Source organism: Rousettus aegyptiacus, unplaced genomic scaffold, assembly GCF_014176215.1.
Source record: "Rousettus aegyptiacus isolate mRouAeg1 unplaced genomic scaffold, mRouAeg1.p scaffold_m13_p_3, whole genome shotgun sequence".
NCBI classification, from domain to species: domain Eukaryota; kingdom Metazoa; phylum Chordata; class Mammalia; order Chiroptera; family Pteropodidae; genus Rousettus; species Rousettus aegyptiacus.
Window position 1 is genome coordinate 3,580,837 of NW_023416306.1, and position 17,448 is coordinate 3,598,284.

Below are 17,448 nucleotides of genomic sequence, written 5' to 3' on the forward strand. Positions count from 1 at the left end.
AGAGCCTTCTGTACCAGGCCACCGTGAGGGGCCACCCTCGGACCAGGTACCTACCACTGGGCCAGCTGGCTCCCTGGGCGGCAGGGAGGGTCACTGAGACAGGCCGCTGGGCGCAGCGGGCTTCCTGAGTGCCGTGTTCAGTCCGTTAGGAGAAGCGACATTCTCCGCGCGTTGGGGACAACAGTCGTCAGCTTCTCCTTTCGTCAGTTACCTGGATCCCACTTCAGTCCCGTAAAATCTCTTTGGAACCGGCGTGCCCTATTTTTATACAGACATTGTGCTCTCCTTCCTGGAAGAGGTTTATGTTATATGTTTGTATGTTTTGTAAACTAAGAAGAACTGCAGTTGTTATCGATGACTTGGGAAACGAAAGGTAGCCCGAAACCAAGGTAGTAAGCACAGTTCTCTATTCTCTGTTTCTTTACATTGCGTGTGAGTTCCTTGTTATCATTTAATAATTATTAAAACTAGTGGGCGTAGCGATACTAACAGTCGCTGCCATGTGGCGAGTGCCAGTAGGGACTGCCCTGGACACTTAGGAGCACTAGCTGTCCATCCTTACGAAGCGTTCCCTTTTGGGGAGAAAGCCTGAGCTCACATGGGGCGGCTTCCCAGGCTTTTCAGGTGGGGGAGCATGCGGCAGCCTTGTAGTGTGTGCAGCTTTTTGGGGGGATGACCCCAGGAGTCAGGGAAAGCCTGGGTGGCACTGAACACTTTGTCCAGGCCACATCGAAGGACTTTTCATCGGGATACTGTCTGGGGAGTGCTCAGACTCCGCCTTTCAAAGCGTGGTAAACTGGACAGGCACTGAGCCGAGCACCGTGCAGTGGTGCCAGCCAGCTCGGCGACGCAGCAGCCCCTCCTCCGGACTCCCGCGGCGCACCCCGGGCCCCACGAGACCTTGCAGCTCCGCGCCCTTCAAGTTTTCAGTCACGTGTCAGTTTATCGCCTCCTTCCAGGTAGGAGCCATGCTGGAATCATCTCAACCTCTCTGGGCTTCACTTTTCCCCTTTAAAAATGAGAGCGTTGGCTAGAACGATTTCTGAACCCTTTCCAGCTCTACACTTACGTGAGTCCCCGAGTGACAGTCCTCGCCCAGCGCCTCCAGGCACGCTTATTTACTCAATAACTGGACGATGGTCGGCATCACCCACTTTATCTCTTTCCTTCTTTGGAATTAGTGCCAAGGAGAAGGTTCCGCCACTGGACGGGAGAAAATCTGGTCCTCGACTCCCTGTGGATGTGCCCGTCCTCCCGTCCCTCCTTCCCCACCTCCCTAACTGCACTTTGAAAACATCGCTCGAAGGACTCCAGGGCCCCCAGGGCGCCTGCGTGCGGGCCTCTCGCCTCTTTGTCCCCGGGAGGGAACCCCGACAGCTGTCTGGTCGGCTCTTTCCTTTTCCCCACGCACCCCGTCCCCAGAGGCAGAGCTCAGCCCTGCAGCCTTCGCGGGGATGACAAGCACCGTGCCGCCCCTTCACCTCGCGGGCGCGGGCTTCATGCCCGCTCGGGCTGCACCTGGTCCTGGCTCCGCGTGTCAGGAATCTTCGGGGCAGCTCACCTCCCCTGGGCCCCAGACACAGGTGCTGCTCAAGTTCAAAGCGCTTTTCCCCCTGCGCAGGCCCGGATGAGCCAGGTGGTCAGCATCTCCCCGGCCCAGCTGAGGCGGCCCGCCAGTATAGGTAACGTCTCGACCACCAGACCTGCTAAGTTTGTGTTAGGCGGCGTTTGGTGGCAGAGTGGACATAAATATTTTGGCTGTTCTCCTCAACTTTGCTCTCGCTTTGCCTACCCTGCCTTGTGACCGGAAATTCTCTCAGTGGCCAACAGCTTGGCAGGTGGCCGCTGTAATTCCAGGTGGAGGATGCCAGTTTTTTTAGCCCCCGCTGTCTGGAACACCACTAACCCCAATAAGGGGCCGGCAGTGGCAGCATTTCCGAGGGCAGTCCCTGGAAGGGTGACGACCGGCTGGGAGGCGACCAGTGCTTCCTGTGACTTCAGACCTTGCCACAAACACTCTCGGGGCCAGATGCAGGAGTATTGAGTGAGCTCCTTGGAAATGCGCTGCTCAGTGTGGAAGAAGGGTTACCTAGGCAACGGCGAGCCTGCTTCATTACCAGATGGCATTAGCTTTATTTGTGGTATCCCGTAGCAGTCGCCAAGAACCGACCTGTAGCCCCTGTCCCTGGGCGCGTTGCCTGTGAACATGGCCAGCGTTGGCTCATGTGCAGAACAGTGTCCACTGGCCTGTGTGTGATGCATCGCCATGTCCGTCAACCAAAAGTCCAAGGTCATTACTACCTACTGCATCCGGCTACCTTGAAACTGGCACAGACCAGAGGCATGAGAATCTGAATCCTTGCAGAGTGGCGTGAGGGCCGGACAGAACGTTCGAGAGCAGGCAGCTCTGTCTCGATGGCGGGGCTCGGAGGGCTCACCCTGCCCTTTCCACGGCACCACACTGAGCAGGCAGACGACCCTGCAGCTGCCGCGTCAGCTGGGCGCCACGCCCGTAGCCACATGGGGCCTCTCATGCAGCCTCCCCTGCAGGCCCCTCTGCGCTTCGCAGCTGACAGCTGAGTAACTGGGCACGAACGGCGGTCGACTTGCCCTTGGCCACACTGCCTGGGAGTGGCAGGTGGGGGCTGAAGCCCAGCGTGCTTGCCCTTTATGCTAAGCGGCCTTCGGGAGTCGGGGGCTCGGCTAGGTCCGCCCACACGGCCGCGTCGTGTCTTCCCGAGCTGCCCTGAGCCCCGGGCCTGCAGACGCTGCCTGCTCCGCAGTCGCAGGGCCCAGCACCGCCGTCACTCGCTGCAGCTTCCCTGTCACCCCCGGCGTGCCAGCAGGACGGCGGAGTGCCAGGAGCGGCCAGCCCTGGGCCGGAGGCGGGCGCAGCAGCCATGCTGGCCCCGGCTTCGACGTTAACTGGCTTCGGGTCACTTCACCTCTGCACAAGGGTTTGGGCAGAGCTGCCCCGGGAACGCCTTCTGTGCCGCGGCCTTTATCAGTGCGTTGTCTCACCGGCTGCTCGTGGTCATTCCGAGATGGCCCGTCGTTATCTCTACAAGGCGGCAGGAAGGTGCGATTCAGGGTCGGCAGGTCACTGAGTCAGCCATTCCAGTGGCAAGGCCCAGACCTGAGTCCCCGCCTCAAAATGGTAGGCTTCAGAATTGTGTCTATAAATTCATTACTGACCATGTTAAAAATGTAAAAAGCTATAATTCCCTGCATAATCAAGATAGATGAGCATCAGGGTCTTTTCTGGTGTTATAAAAAATAAGAATTGACAGATTGAATAGAACGTTATGGATTTGAAAGATGAAAGTAAACCAGAGCAAGACTTCATGACACTGCCTGTTCATAAACCAAGCGTGTGTGTGTGTGTGTGTGTGTGTGAGAGAGAGAGAGAGAGAGAGAGAGAGAGAGAGAGGGAGAGGGAGAGAGGGAGGGAGGGAGAGAGAGAGAGAGAGAGAGAAGAAACATGGGAAGGAAAATATTTACCCTAATTCAGATTCATGAAATAAAAAATCAAAAGTTTTACCCTGTTGACGATTACGAGCCCCTCCTCCCCTCCTCCCTGATGGAGGAGGAAACACCATTCCCCGCGAGGAGGAACCAGGGCCGCTCGCGGAAATGACCGCAGGCAGGAACCGTGTAAGGCAGCCTGGCAGCTCGGGGACCGGGTGGCAAGGGCGCCGCCAGAGACTCGGGTTATGACGGAAAGACGCCACATCGAGAAGATGCCCACCGGCCGCAAACGGACAGTGTGCGCCTCAGTAAGAACGATGGCATCGGACAAAAACACGTGAAAGATGTTTAAATCTGTGAGTTTATAACAATGTTGGGGGGAGAAAACTCATCCCATCTACATTGGAAGAAAACTGGTGAACCGATGCTTTGTTTTGAAAACCAGTAGGCAAAGAAAAATAATTGAGCATTTCACCTGCCTTTCCTGTGTAATGAACTCTACCACTGGGTAACCAGGTAGCAAGTGAAGGGAAGTTTTTCTTTATAAAAGTGTTTCAGCCCATAAATGAAGACGGAATAATCGCATCGAGACAGGACCGTCTGCAAGCCCGATGATTAGTGGGTTGGCAGCTGCCAGCATCACACAGAGACGCCCGACCTCGTGTGCCTCCCGCTGGGAGACTGCCACACGGCCCGGAAGCAGTCTTGACCAAAAAAAAAAAAAAAAAAAAAAAAATCAAGGCCAAATCCTATCTAATGACCAAAACGAAGGAAGCGCAGAGTGAGAAGGAACAAGCGAGGGGCACCACAGGGAGGCCGTCGGCCAAATGCAGGCTGTGGCCGACGCTAGGGAGAGAGGGGCCCGCTGTCACGAACCAGGCCAGCAGGAGCGGGGGCAGCGCGGGCCTTCCATTCCATTCAGGACGGCCTCTGGAGCCGGGCCAGCCGATCGTGCAAGCCGCCTTCAGGCCCCGACACAAGCCGGCTTTTTAACCTGGCGTTTCTGAGGCCGTTGGAAATTTGGACACTGGACTGCAGCCCCGTCGATGTTGGAGAATTCGGCGTTTTTAGATGCGAGTTGGCATCGCGGCTGTGCTTTGTTTTCAGAGCCCTGATCTTTGGGAGATGCGGACGGATGTATTTACGAGTGAAATGAAACCATGGCTGTGACTTGTTTCGAAATAATACAGGAAGGGAGAAGTCAGTGGGGTCGTAACAAGATTTGCCAGGAGTCCGTGACGGAATGGGTCCATGAGTGATCGTGATGCTATTTCATTTATTTTCATGTGTGTTTTAGAATCTTCCATAACAAAAGACTAAAGTTGGCACTTCCAGGAGGGGGATGGGTTTTACTTCATTTTACTTTGGTTTAATGGCACCTGTCACTGGCAAGAGTGAAATGAAGTGGGTATGTTCATTCCTTTCTGGATGGCGTAACCCTGTGGTTGGTTAGCCCTGGAGCAGGTTCTAGTAAGACCTGTAAGAGGTTGGTACCACTAGCCCCAGTAATACAGTTCCACAGGTCCATCCTCAAGAAGTAATCCCAAACATGTGAGAGTTTTGTGAGCAGAAGTGCATGTCGCAGCCATATTTATATACGGGAAAACTTGGCAACTGATGTCCAACAAATAGGAGAATGGTTAAAGAAATTACAGTCTACCCACGGAACAGAGTGCCATGCAACTCGGGACGCCATTGTTGAATGCTGCATAGCAATATGGAACAATGCGTGTGTCATCGTTTGTAATAAAAACCTGATTTGAAATTGTACATAGCTTTGATTATAAGCGTTAAAAAATCAAAACGATAAGTCTTTGTTAGTAAAAAGATTGAAGGGGAGCGCCTCAAAGTGTTAATGACGATTACCTTTGGATGGGAAGACTATGAACAATTATTTTCTTCTTTCTCTAATTCTAGATTTTTCCAGAATAAACATTTATTAGTTAACTTTTCGGTATTAGTTAACTTTAAAATACCAAAATTCACCTTTGAAAACAAAATATTATATATATAATTTCTAGTATCTTTAGTGGGGTTTTTTTCTGAATTCTATCTTAAGAAACTTTAGAAATTACTAAGGCAGTGGCGTTAAAGTCAACTAGACTTTGGTGTTTTAAGGAAGCACTTGCTTAGTTATCTATGCTTATTAGCAAAGAGAGTTAAAACAGGCAATTGAAAACAGATGGGCGAGGTCTGATATTGGACCTTCATGTAGCCTCCTGAGACGCTATCGATTTCAGTGCTTAGAATTACACATCATAACTCGACCTCTTTCTCTCCCTCCCTCCCTTCCTCCCTTCCTCTCTTCCTTCCAATAAACTGCGTGCAAACTGGAGGCAGTTGCTCCCCCCTTTGTGGCTTACTGGCGACCTAGAGTGTGACTTTCCAGTTATATAAGCACTGATCCTTTAAATGTCACACGGTGTAGCAACATTCCGAAGTACTGCCCAGAACTAAGGTGTTTTATTAACATTCCCGTAAACATAAATAGATGTCCCCTCTCTGTCTTGCCCAGTGGGCATTCTGTGCCATTTCCGGCATACAAAAACGGAGACGGTGGCTCAGCACAAGTTACTGAAGGAGCCAGATCTTCGCAGTGGTCTCTGATACCGGGACTGACCAGTGAAAGAGGAGGGTCGTGACTGAGGACCGTCAGTTGAAAAACCACAGGAACAGGGAAATGAGGAAAGAAAGGGTGGGCGAGGCGGCCTCCCCAGAACCGGACTGCTGTTTGGGGCGGAGCCTCCTGCCTTACGCAGACACCAGCCTGGCGCCTGTCCAGCTAATCTGGGCTGTGACAGCCCTGACCAAGGGCCTTGGGTGGGTCCTGTGCCAGTCTCGCTCTGGGGCCCCCTCCAGCAAACGGGGAGAAGAGGCTTGGCAAAGACAGGAAGGCGCCGTTTCTGTTCTTAGTGCCGAGCCCGTTCCAGCAAGCACAGTGGGTTATGTTTTTTCTCCGGCGTGTACGAAACTGCACTTTTTTAGGTGTGTTTTTTGTTTGTTTGTTTGTTTTCCTAATCCATAATATGTGCTTAAAGTTCTAAAAGAGCGAACACACTTAAATGTATTTCCAGGATCGGGTTCCTTTTTGGAGGTAAAGTTCAGCTACTCTCCATTTACCTTCAGAATTCATTGGCATTGCTTCTGCGCCTCTAACCAGCTCTTATAAGTAGACAGTTCAGCCGGGGGGGCGTGTGGTGCCTGCCTTTAATCCCTCTCTTGTGCTCTCCAGAACCCATGGGTGTGCGTGGGCCACGATGCATCGTGAAAACAGATGCGCTCGTGAACTCCTAGAATGCCAGAGTCATGGGACAGAATCGTGGGATAGCCTTTAAAGCAGATAACCTTAAGATAGAAAAATAAGGGGAAATTTTACTCTATCCGGGAGATGGTAAATAAATGGAACTGATTCTGAGAGTTTAAAAGCCAAACTATAAGTAAATCCAGGGTAGCTGGGTGAATTGGGGGCCCGTACCGTCTCCGAGTGCTCAGGGAAGAGCTGCTTGTCGGGACTTGGCTCCCTAGCACTCAGGGTGCCAGCCCACAGGGCAGCCCCCCGCCTTCCCGCAGAGGGCCCCCAGCGCGTCTCCCTTCAGCGTCTCGTGCCCTGCGTGTGACTCGCGTGTCTGCGCATTCACGTGCATGTGTTTCGACAGGTGACCTTGGGGAAGGTGCTGAAAGTGATCGTCGTCATGCGGAGCCTGTTCATCGACCGGACGATAGTGAAGGGGTACAGCGAGAACGTCTACACAGAGGACGGCAAGGTGAGCGCCTGCGGCCTTCCGTTCGGTTTCTCCTTTGGTTTCTGTGCCCCGGGCGAGTACAGGAGAGTCCCAGACGAGGGGCGCGGCGGAGGCGGCCCGCAGGCGGAGGCCTGCCAGTGTGGTGCTGGAGCGCTTTACGAAAACCGGCCCCTCCCACCCCACCACCCCCCCACCCCCGCCCCGGCCTGCCAGTGCGGCGCTTTACGAAAACCGTCCTCCCCACTCCCCCCTCCCCCGCGTCTTCCTCGGGCTTCCGCCTTTTCCTTTCAGCCCGATGCCCATGGTTGAATTTCTGATTTATCACCTTAGACCCCAGTTGCCTCATTAAATGTGTCTTCTGAGGAAATGGATTTTCTTCTTTCCGTTGCCCGGTGGCACAGCACGTCAGCCCAGGGTTCAGCGTTCTGCTTTTCCTAGAACCACGAGAAGAATTCGAGTTAGTTTGACACACAATCGGCCGACAGTCTTTTTCTGTGAAACTAACGAGTAGCCCTCAGGAAGCTGCTTATCCGCAGCAGCGTGCGCCGAACTCTGCCATTGATAAAAGGCCGGTTACTTTCATGGGCGATTCGTTTCATGGCAGGTTCGCCTGTGTGGACCCCTCGTTTCTCGCGGCTGCACGCCGCCCATCCGGCTCTGTGGAGGGCATCAGAGGACGCCGATGGGAGATGACAGCCTTCGCTCGAGTTCGCTCCCAGGGTGTGATGAGCACCCCGCCTGCGCTGCCCGCCCAGGCGCACCCCGGCCCTCCCCAGCACCAAGCCGCCGCCGGCCCCTCCCGGGAGCCGCCCTTTCTCTTTGTGAATCCCGTTATAACTTCAAAGTTTTTTCCTGCTCGTGCATACCACCCGACGGCCACGTTATAATGAGGATGGACTGTTCTTCACACAGGGTGACAAAGGTAGCTTAGCACGTGGCATTGTGTTACTGTAGAGCCGTGACCCACACAGCAACGAGACTTGTGTTTTGAGTGAGTCGCCGGCGTTTTCACTTTCTGCACCAGTGTCGTGGTCTCGAGAGGCTTCTCTCCTGCCAGGTATTCTGCCGAGTCTCGTAAACCTCCCCATCGGCGGCGAAGCGTGCCTGGAGGGGAGGCTTCCTTTTCTTTTTCGGCAAAACCAGACCGTCTTCGGAGCAACTGCGGAGAAGAGAAGAGATGATGGGGGCAGGCGTGATCTGGTGCGTTCATCACTCACAAACGCCGACGGCAGTCGTAACCGAGAAATTCGAAACTACGTAGCAGCCACGGAAGCAGCGCTGGGGCAGCCGATACCCTGGCCAGGAGCCCCCGGGCAGCGGTCACCTGGGATGTCCTTTGGTTGCATTTGTTCAAGGTTTGCACCTTTACAGTCATACCTGGCGTGAAACGGCCAGACGCTGCTCCGCAGAGGACTTACAAGTGAAAGGGGAAGGTCAAGAGTAGACACCGAAAGTTAGGTGGTGACAATGCCCGTGCCGTGAGAGGCACCAGACTCGGGCTGCAGACGACACAGCCTCCGAGTTTAGAGTGTAAGGAGTAGAGGTTCTGCCTGCTCTGCGTGAGCTCTGCAGCCTCACGTCTGCCTACCTGGCCCGTTCCGAGAGTGCCCAGAATGGTGCGTATGAAGCACTTCGCACCTCTCCGCCTGGGACGTGCTCAGTAAACCGTAACAAGCGTTTTTTGTAGAAAAACCGTCGCGCAGGTCTGCCGCTGGCATTCCCCAGTACTCGCCTTCTGCCGCTTTGGACAGCCCTGTCCCCCTGTGCCCCCTCTGACGCCCACGCTCCCAGGTGTTCTCTCCTCTCCGTGCTCGTGCCTCCTGGCCCCCCTCTTCCGCCCCCGTGGTTCCACACGTCACCCACACGGGTCACTCCTGCTTGGGTCTCATATTAGACCTCTCCTCCTCGAACTCAGCCTGGCCAGAACTCATCCTTCTCCTTCCTCCACTCAGCTTCCTTCGCTGTTCCTCGTCTTCGTTAACTGTACCCCCTAACGGCGCAGACCTTCCCTCCCGTCTCCCCCGCGTCTCGTCTGCCTGCTCTGCCTGCACGTTCCGGTGCTTCTCCCTTTAAAAATCTCTCATATCTGCCCCCTCCTGCCCATCTCCACTCCCGGGCTCACTCTCAACCGAATCGCTACACGCGCCTCCTCCAGTCTGACTCCCCTCTGCAGTCTGTCCTCCCCTTGGCCTCCAGAGCTGTCTTCCTAAAGGACGTGTTCAAACAGATGATGTCTTGATTTTTATTATCTTTCCCGTTGCCCAGAGCGGCCCTCCCAAAGCAGGAAAGGAGAGTATTAATTGTTGCTAGGCGTGAAGCATTCCATGGTCAAAAAAGTTTGAGAAGCATTGGATAGAGACCGTTGAGTAGGTTCGACTGCATCTTAGACTTCAGTTTGCGCACGTGCCTTGTGACTCTCCCGAGACAGGTAGATAGTAAGCAGTGTTTTCCTAACTCACTCGACCACCAAATTCTTTGGTCTGCCTTGATGCCTAGAGCACAACGTGACACTAACGTACCACAGAACACACTTGTGTAAAGTCTGGCCAAGGGAACGACATCCAAACCCCGGAGCCTGGCGTCCCGTGGTCTGGGCCCTGCTTCCCTCTCTGACGTCACCCACCGCCATCCACTGATAAGCTCACCTTGTCTTCCCCTCCAGCTCCTTGTGCTCCTGTGGCTCCCTGGACAGCCCAGCGCTCACGCGCTCTGTGCCCTCCGCCTCGGTGCCATCCCTTCCTCGTCCCCCGAAAGATGTCTGCTCTTCCCTTGCCGTCCTCTTGCTCACGCTCGGTCCCCGTTTTTCTGACCCCTCTTACACGAGCACGGGCTCCGGAGATGGCAGGCCTGCGTACGGCACAGGTCACAGCGGCATTGGTGCCTCCACGGCATGGTGAACAGCCTTTTTCTCTAACGAGTAGTAGTACGCCATGATTTCTTCACTCGTCTATCTTGCAAGTAACAAACACACTAACGGCGGTCCATATGTCAGTCTGGTGGGCGCGGTGCGAAAGCCAACGTTGCCCGCGGCGGTTATTGAATCCTAGAATCGCTTTCCAGATGAGGAAACTGAGACCCAGAGCCGTAAAGGGCCTTGCCCGACGTACACCGAGCCAGATCTCAGCCCTCCACCTGCCAGGAGCTCCCGAGGTCCAGCCTCGGGCCGGGACGGGTCCCAGGGTGGACCTCAGCGCCAGGGGCGCAGAGCCCAGCAGTGTGGGGGGGGGGGGTCACGAGGAAGCCCGCGGGGAGCGAGGACATCGCAGCTGGAGTGGAAAATGCGGAATCGAAAACGAGAGAGGGGAGCAGAAAGCAGCAGCAGGGAGCGAAGTCGGCAGCGAGGCTAAGGACGAAGGGGACACGCGCACGCGCCGCGGACTTTCCTGGCGCGAGGGGAGAGCCGCCCGCGAACCCGAACCGGCCGAGTCCCGGGGGTGCCGCAGGAGCCCCGCCCCCGCTCGCAGCGGCGCGCGCGGCGGCCCAGGCAGCGACTCGACGGCCCAGGCGGTGACTCGGGCTGCGAGGGCCGCGCCCAGCGCCCGCGCTGCCCAGCGATTAGCCCCTTCTTTTCAGAGCACTTTACAGATAGTAAAAATAGAAGCGCACGGCCGTCCCGGGCCATCTGTTCGGAGCGCCGCTACTGGTGCGTGTGAGCTCACGTGTGTTCACGTACCCGGAGCGTCGTACCTGGGGGCGTCGTGCCCGGGGCGTCGGGGCGGAGGGCGCGCCGAACGTCCGCTCCGTCCGGAAGGCGCCGGCGCCGCGGTGTGCAGCCCCGCAGCGCGGCCCCGCGTTGGCCGAGCTGCCGCCGGAGCGTTGGCCGGGGCCGCCGCAGTGTCGGGAGCTCAGCCGCCCGCTCCGCGGGTGTGGCGTGGAGAGCCTCGCCCGGGCCGCCCGGCTCTGAGCTGCTGCCTGTGAGCGGTCTGCGGCCCCCACACCCGGAGCAGCCAGCACTTCCTAAAAGATCCAGTTATCCGCGCGGCCGCCCCCGCGGCCCAGCCCCGCCCCGATTCCAGACCTGGCGGGGGCCTTGCATCAGAAGCCCAGCAAGGCTCGCGCTCCGCAGTAGCGGCCGGCGCCACGGCCCCGTCTCCCGTCTACCCCGCGGTGCGTGATTGTGATTCCAGGTACTGGTAGGCTGATGCCTGTGACACAAAATAAAAGTGTGTGTGAGACTTACCGACCTGGCAGTCACTGTGACCAAGGAGGAGTGAAGAGCCGTGACTCAGCAGGTTCCTAGGCAGACTTAAGTTGGCGACCTGGCCTTCGTCCCGATTGTACGCCAGACTTAACCGAAAGAAGAAACGCGAGTGTCTCGGTCGAATTTGTCTTATTAGGAGATTTAGGTTATGTTAATGCTCCAGCTTCATTAATTACCCCATATCAATAAAAAAAGGCTGCCTTCAGCCTCCTAGCAGAAGAGAGGAAAGAAATGGGGTATCAAAGGGAACCTTCAAAGACAGCCAGAGCTGTCTCCAGGGTAATCCCAAGCCGCATTCTTCTCACTTCAAAGGTGGAAGTGTGTGTGCGCTCGGGTCGAGGGGGTTGGGGGAAGCGTGAATCTGATTTCTCTAATAAGTGTTGGCGTCAGCCCCGTTTGATATTAGATGCAGGGAACATTTTGATTTGTTACAGCCTTTGAAAGTGTTCATACGACCTTCAGAAAAATGGCCTCTTGTTACTTAGGAGGGAAGGGCACGGGCTGGGGGAGGGGGCTCCGGTGTAATTCACATGCGAGGGCGCCCGGAAGTTGTGCGTTCAGCGGTTTCTCTCTAACAAATGTACATCCTGATTGAAAGTGAAAAGTTGAGGAATAACAGACCTCTAACGCTGCGGCCTTCGGTGAGGCTCGTTCACTCGCCCACTCTCCAGAGGAGGGTGGGCGGACCTAAGAAGACGACCCAATGAGAGTGTCTGCTCTGGGAAACTCGGCTCTCGATGGGGACGCGCCCCGCCATTCTGGTCCATGCATTCTGCCCCTGCTGCCGCGTCACCTGTTGACCTTGCAAGATGAAGCCGCTAGTAAATAAAAGCTTTAAAAGTCGAAGTCCCGGTGAGGCTTACACGTTTTATTTGGAAGTGTCAATTTCAGATCATTTATAGTTCATGGTGCTATTTTTTGAAATGAAGAATCGGTAACTTTCTGATAAGCTGCCAAAATTTTCACTTGCTGCTAAACGAATTTTAGTGGTGATGACTGTCACATCTGCAGGCCTTGAAGCAGATTTGTCATGCTGAACTTTGCAAGAGTGCTTTCCGAAGAGCTGTGACAGCTGCGGGCTGGGGGTCTGCCGGGGGCGCAGGTGGCCAGACTTCCTCCGGGTGGGAGCGGGGCCCCCCAGCGACGGGCTCGGTTTCGCATCCGGTCGCATGTCAGCTCCGCGATGTCGGACAAGCGGCCGCACTCTCTGAGCCTCAGTTTTCTCATCTGTGAATTGGAAATAAGTTTATCATCTTTGTTCGATTGCTGGGAGAATTTTTGAAAAGATGACACGGGCCCAGTGCAGGCCAAATGTATAGTCAGCAGGGGCGTCTGCCTCGCTGGCTGTGACGGAGGCCGTGACGACGGTGGTGGGCATCTCGGTGGTGAGTCCCCTGGCCTGCTGGAGCTGGCTCATCCCGACTTTCCTTTTCCGTGAGCGTCACGGTTTTCACCAGCCCTCGCTGTGCGTGGAGAAGGCCTCTGCCATCGGTGGTTGACCTTGGAGCAGATGTGTCTACGCTAAAGCAATTGGTCATCTGTAGGGTTTGTTTTCGTTTTACCTGAGCATAGACCCCGTTCCCACCCCTAAAATACTCATCTTAGTCCCCGGAGTCCTGGCGGCTGCTCCCAAGACTGCAGATTCAGCCACCAGTTTCCCTGAGGTTGGCTTTCCCATTTTAAGACCTCTAATGCTTGCCCAGAATACTGAGGGGTGCTTTGCTTTCTTTTTCCTGACACTGTAGTTTGGAGTAATTTCTTGTTCATCAGGCTGAAAGTTGGCAGCTTCCAGAATGCTCTCTTTTAATCTCGCAGCCAACCAAAAATTGGTAGCCATGCCACCTTTGCAGCAAATAAGCTGAAGCTAATGAATATTCACTTGGGTCTGTCCGACTCCCTGAAATGAATTTCCGAAGTCTTCCTGACCCCGAGGAGAGGCAGGGCACCGACTCCAGAATGCTCGCTTAAATGGCTTTCTTTGGCATAAATCTAGCAGAAAATCGAGCACAAACCGCCTGCTGTGCCTTTGCAGCAAAAGGGGAACCCATTGTCATCGGATCCCGTTCCTCCCCATGTTTCCCTGGTAAATGGGGCGTATTGTCCAACGTCTTTCTGTCCCAGATGGTCCGAACTGTTCCCCAGGGTCCTGAATAATGCGTTTAAACCCCCTCTCGGAAAGAGCACCATGCTCATTTTAAATGGCCACAGTGTGTTTTGAGAAGCCACCGTTAGTTAGTTAGGCTGCAGACTCCATCCCTTCATTAAACCGATGCGCATTTCTTTCTAGATGATTTTTCTATTAAAACATCTTGCACACTGAAGGGTTTTAGAAATAATTTTTTATTAAATGAAAACTATAACTTTTTCCTCTGTACGCACATTCTTTCCTCTCATGGCCCTGTGTTTATATCTCGGTCGGGTTCTGTACGATGCGAAACAGGCAGGAAGGGTAAACGGTGGGAACCGCAGAAGCAGCAGCTGTGGGCTTAACCCGCAGGAGAATTCCATTAGTTCCCAGTGTAGACGTGGATGTTACTCTTCCTAGAATTTTGATTTAGAACCTGAGTCATCTTCCTGTCATCTTGGCAGTGTCTGGCAGAACTAAAAGGTACAAACGTCGTCTGCTTCACTCTGCGGTCTCCGGAGAGCCTGTCTGCGCTGCCTCTTCTGCGCCCTGGGCTGAGCTGCTGCACCGGCACCTGACCCTGACGTCTGTCCCACGGGGCCCGGCCGGCAGGCCTGTTTTGGGACCGAGCCACAGCGCGGGGGGCTCGTTTCGCATTTCTCCTGAGGTTCCCTGCAGACTTTCCCAGAGGCGGTGTGTCACTTTTCCCCCTGCGGATTGCTAACCTGTCCAATTAAAAATCTCGCGCCTCAAGATTTTTAAAATTCTTACCCCGGCAATTGGCGTAAGTGGGGGGCAGTGACTGAAAATGGACACCGTCTTTGTGGAGAGCCGGTGAGCCAGAATGTAGAGCGGGGAGGTGGCTTCGCATTTTTGTAGACACGCGGGGAGGGGCGGGGCCAGCTCGGGGCCAGGGCAGGTAGACGGACGTGAGCGAATGTTCAGTGGCTCAGAGTTCTTCCCGGTGTTTACTGGACTTGGGTCAGCCAAACCCGCCCCGCCCTGCGGGAGCCCGGCGCTTCCTATCCTCCGCCGCGTCCTAAAGCGTTTCAGACCCAGCGAAATTTACACCAAACTAATTTGTGAACAGGAAGAAGCTGGGGAGAGCCAAACAATGGCTTTGCACAGCCCGGCTTTCAATTTCCAAGGCCCATTTTCAGAAAGCCGGGTCGGATGCTGTCCTCATCTGAAATGCAGCACTTCCCATCTTAGACGGATCTTGCCATCTGATTGCTTCTCATGCTCCCACGTGTTCCAAAATCAATAACACGACATGCGGGCTTAAATAGCCATGTCCAGGCTTCCACCCTGACCACTGGCCAACCCCAGAGGCAGCTTCCAAGAGGCCCATTGACCAAGTGTTTCAATTTGCTCAGCTCCTGAGCTCATACGTTAGAGGTGACGCATCAGCACCGTGGGACGTGCTGGCGGCTCCGCTTTTGATCTGCACTGTCCTCGAGCTCTCCAGCGCCGTTCTGGGGGCAATCATTTTTCGCCATACTTAATTTGTTCTTGAAGTAGCGAGGAGGCATCGATTTGATTTATCGTGCAAACCCGTGAAACTGAAGTGGTTTCCGGGAGACTGTGCCACTGGAGTATACCCTACGGGACCGGGAGTGGCCGGCCAGAGGGAGGGCCACACACACCTTTCGCCTTGGACCCGCGGTTCCCTCATTTGTGAACCAGTGGGCCCCCCAGATCAGGAGCTCCTGACTTGGCCAGCCCTTGCGGTGACACTGGAGAGCGCCACTAAACCAAGCAAATGTACAGGTTCTCAGCCCCACCCCAGGCCTCTTAATTCAGACATTCCTGGGGGCGGGGAGGGAACCCGGGAATCTGTATAGGAAAAAGCAAAACAGCACCCCCAGGGCCTTCCGAAGCCAGCCAGGTGTGCGCACCCCTAGGCGAGACCGTCGAGACCCAGTTCCTGGGGCATCTGAATGGCTCTGGACGGTGTCCTGTCGGGGGGACGGTTGCCGATGGCACCAGCCCTGTGGGCGTGTTCTGGGATTGGATGGGAGTGTGTGCGAAGGCCCCAGCACGCAGCCTGGAACGGAGCAGGTGTCACCCGCTGGGAGCCGCTAGTTTTCCTCCTGATGCCTGTGACATGCTAGGTCCCGCACCAGGACAGTGTAACCAAAGTTCCAGGCAGTTTTAAATGCTATGAAAAATTTAAATTCTGAAAGAATAAAGAGAATCAAGATAACAGGTATGGGAATAATTTCAGAGTAACTGGGACATGCTGTCTAAAAAGGTGACAGCTGAATGGAATATGAAGAAAGAAAGGAAGGGTAGGCGCCGTGGGAGGGTTCGTGGGAAAAGCAGCCCTGGCAAGGGGCACGGCAGGCGCAAAGGTCCTGAGACGGGATCGACCTTGGCGCTGAGTGGTGCAGGCAAACCACGGCACACGTCAGGGTTAGGAAGCTGAGCAAGGGCTCGGCTCGTGGGCCCTGGACACAACAAATGCCTCAGACGGCATCTCTACACCCCTTCGTTTAGTCTCCTTAAATCACCAACGGGCTGATGAAGAGGGATTTCAGGCAGGACGTTAAAGATCCTCTCAACCCCAAGATGTTCTTATTCTATAATCATGTTTTTTTCAAACAGTGGTTACAGCCTCATTTTTTTAAGTCCGGAGTTCTAAAATTGATGCTAATGATACTTCTATCTCTTTTCCCCACAGCTTGATATATGGTCCAAATCTAACTATCAAGTATTCCAGAAGGTAAGTTTTACTCTTTGCTGCTTACTCAAGAGGCATCAAGGATGCTTCGAGGTTTAAACTATCAGTCTTAAATCGCAGGGTTTTTTAAAAAGTGAAAACGGCCAGACACAAAAGGCCGCTCACTGTACGATTTCATTTCTGTGACATTTGGAAAAGACAAAAAACCTTAGGGAGAGCAATCAGGTCGGCAGTGTCCGAGGCTGGGAGCAAGGGCAGGGGACTGTCCCCCGCGGGCGCAGGGGACGCGCGGGCGCGAGGAGCCGTCCGCGTCTCCACGCCGGTGGTTCTCGCACACCTGCGCGTGCTCCGGAACCCGTGGGGCTGTTTACAGAGGGCGGAGGAACAGAGGCTTTCGAGCTGTGCCGGGCTCAGCCGACGGGTTTTATCCTCAGTTTCTCAGGGCCCTGCCCTCCCCCTCCCCCACCCCCCCTTACACTCTGGTGACATCTTTTTCAGATAGTTGGTTCCCTCGTAAAATACTGTTTTGAAAATAATTAAGGGGAAAAATGCGGTATGAGTGGAGAAAACCCATTTCGCAGCTCCCGGTGGTGGAGACGGCCCTCCCTGGACCGCGGATGCCCGGGGTCCATGAGGGTCCACGAGGGTCCCCGCAGGTCACTGGCCACGCCCTTCCGCCCTCTTTCGTCCAACAGCGCAGATAACGGAGTTGGTTGTGATTTTACGCATTGCCTCGTCAAGTTCAACGATTATTTACTGAGCCCTAGTGCCCTGCGTGAGGCTCTCTGCCAGCTGCTAGGACCACAAGGGAAAACAAGGCAGACAGGAAGTGTTACTAGATAAGGTCCCTCCAGCTTGTCGCCAGGAGCTGCGATCCAGACCGATCCAGAGCAGCCGGTGGGGCCTCCTGCACATGGGTCGTCCTAGGTCTCCTTGGGGCAGAGTCTAACCTGACACAGGAAGCATGGGGCGGGGCGGCCGTTCGAAAAGCCAGGAGAACAGCTCCCCAGGCGCTGGAGGGACAGCCCAGGGACCTCGTGCTGGGAGCCCCTGGGATCGGAGGGTGCCGAGGGCCCGGAGGGGAGAAGCAGGCCGGGGGGCAGGCCGGGGCTTTTAGATCCTGGTGCAGAATTTGGGTTTTATTCTCATTCAGTGCAAAACCATTGAAGGGGCAGATGCGGAGGACAGACGTGGGTTTGAAAGCTGGGTCCGCGTTATTCCCACTTAA

General features: G+C 55.0%; 1 protein-coding gene across 2 annotated transcripts in view; it reads left to right on the plus strand.

Moving 5' to 3' along the window:
- MED27 (mediator complex subunit 27) overlaps positions 1-17,448 on the plus strand; it is a 167,070-nt gene that overhangs the window by 133,172 nt on the left and 16,450 nt on the right. Inside the window, exons 5-6 of one of the 2 annotated variants that reach the window (XM_016133875.2) lie at positions 7,125-7,232; positions 7,816-10,627. In XM_016133875.2, coding sequence (XP_015989361.2) covers positions 7,125-7,232; positions 7,816-8,142 — 435 coding nt within the window. In that variant the 3' untranslated portion in view covers positions 8,143-10,627. Of the gene's footprint in view, positions 1-7,124; positions 7,233-7,815; positions 10,628-16,220; positions 16,263-17,448 lie in introns of those variants that run through there. The other variant, XM_016133877.2, reaches the window with a different exon arrangement.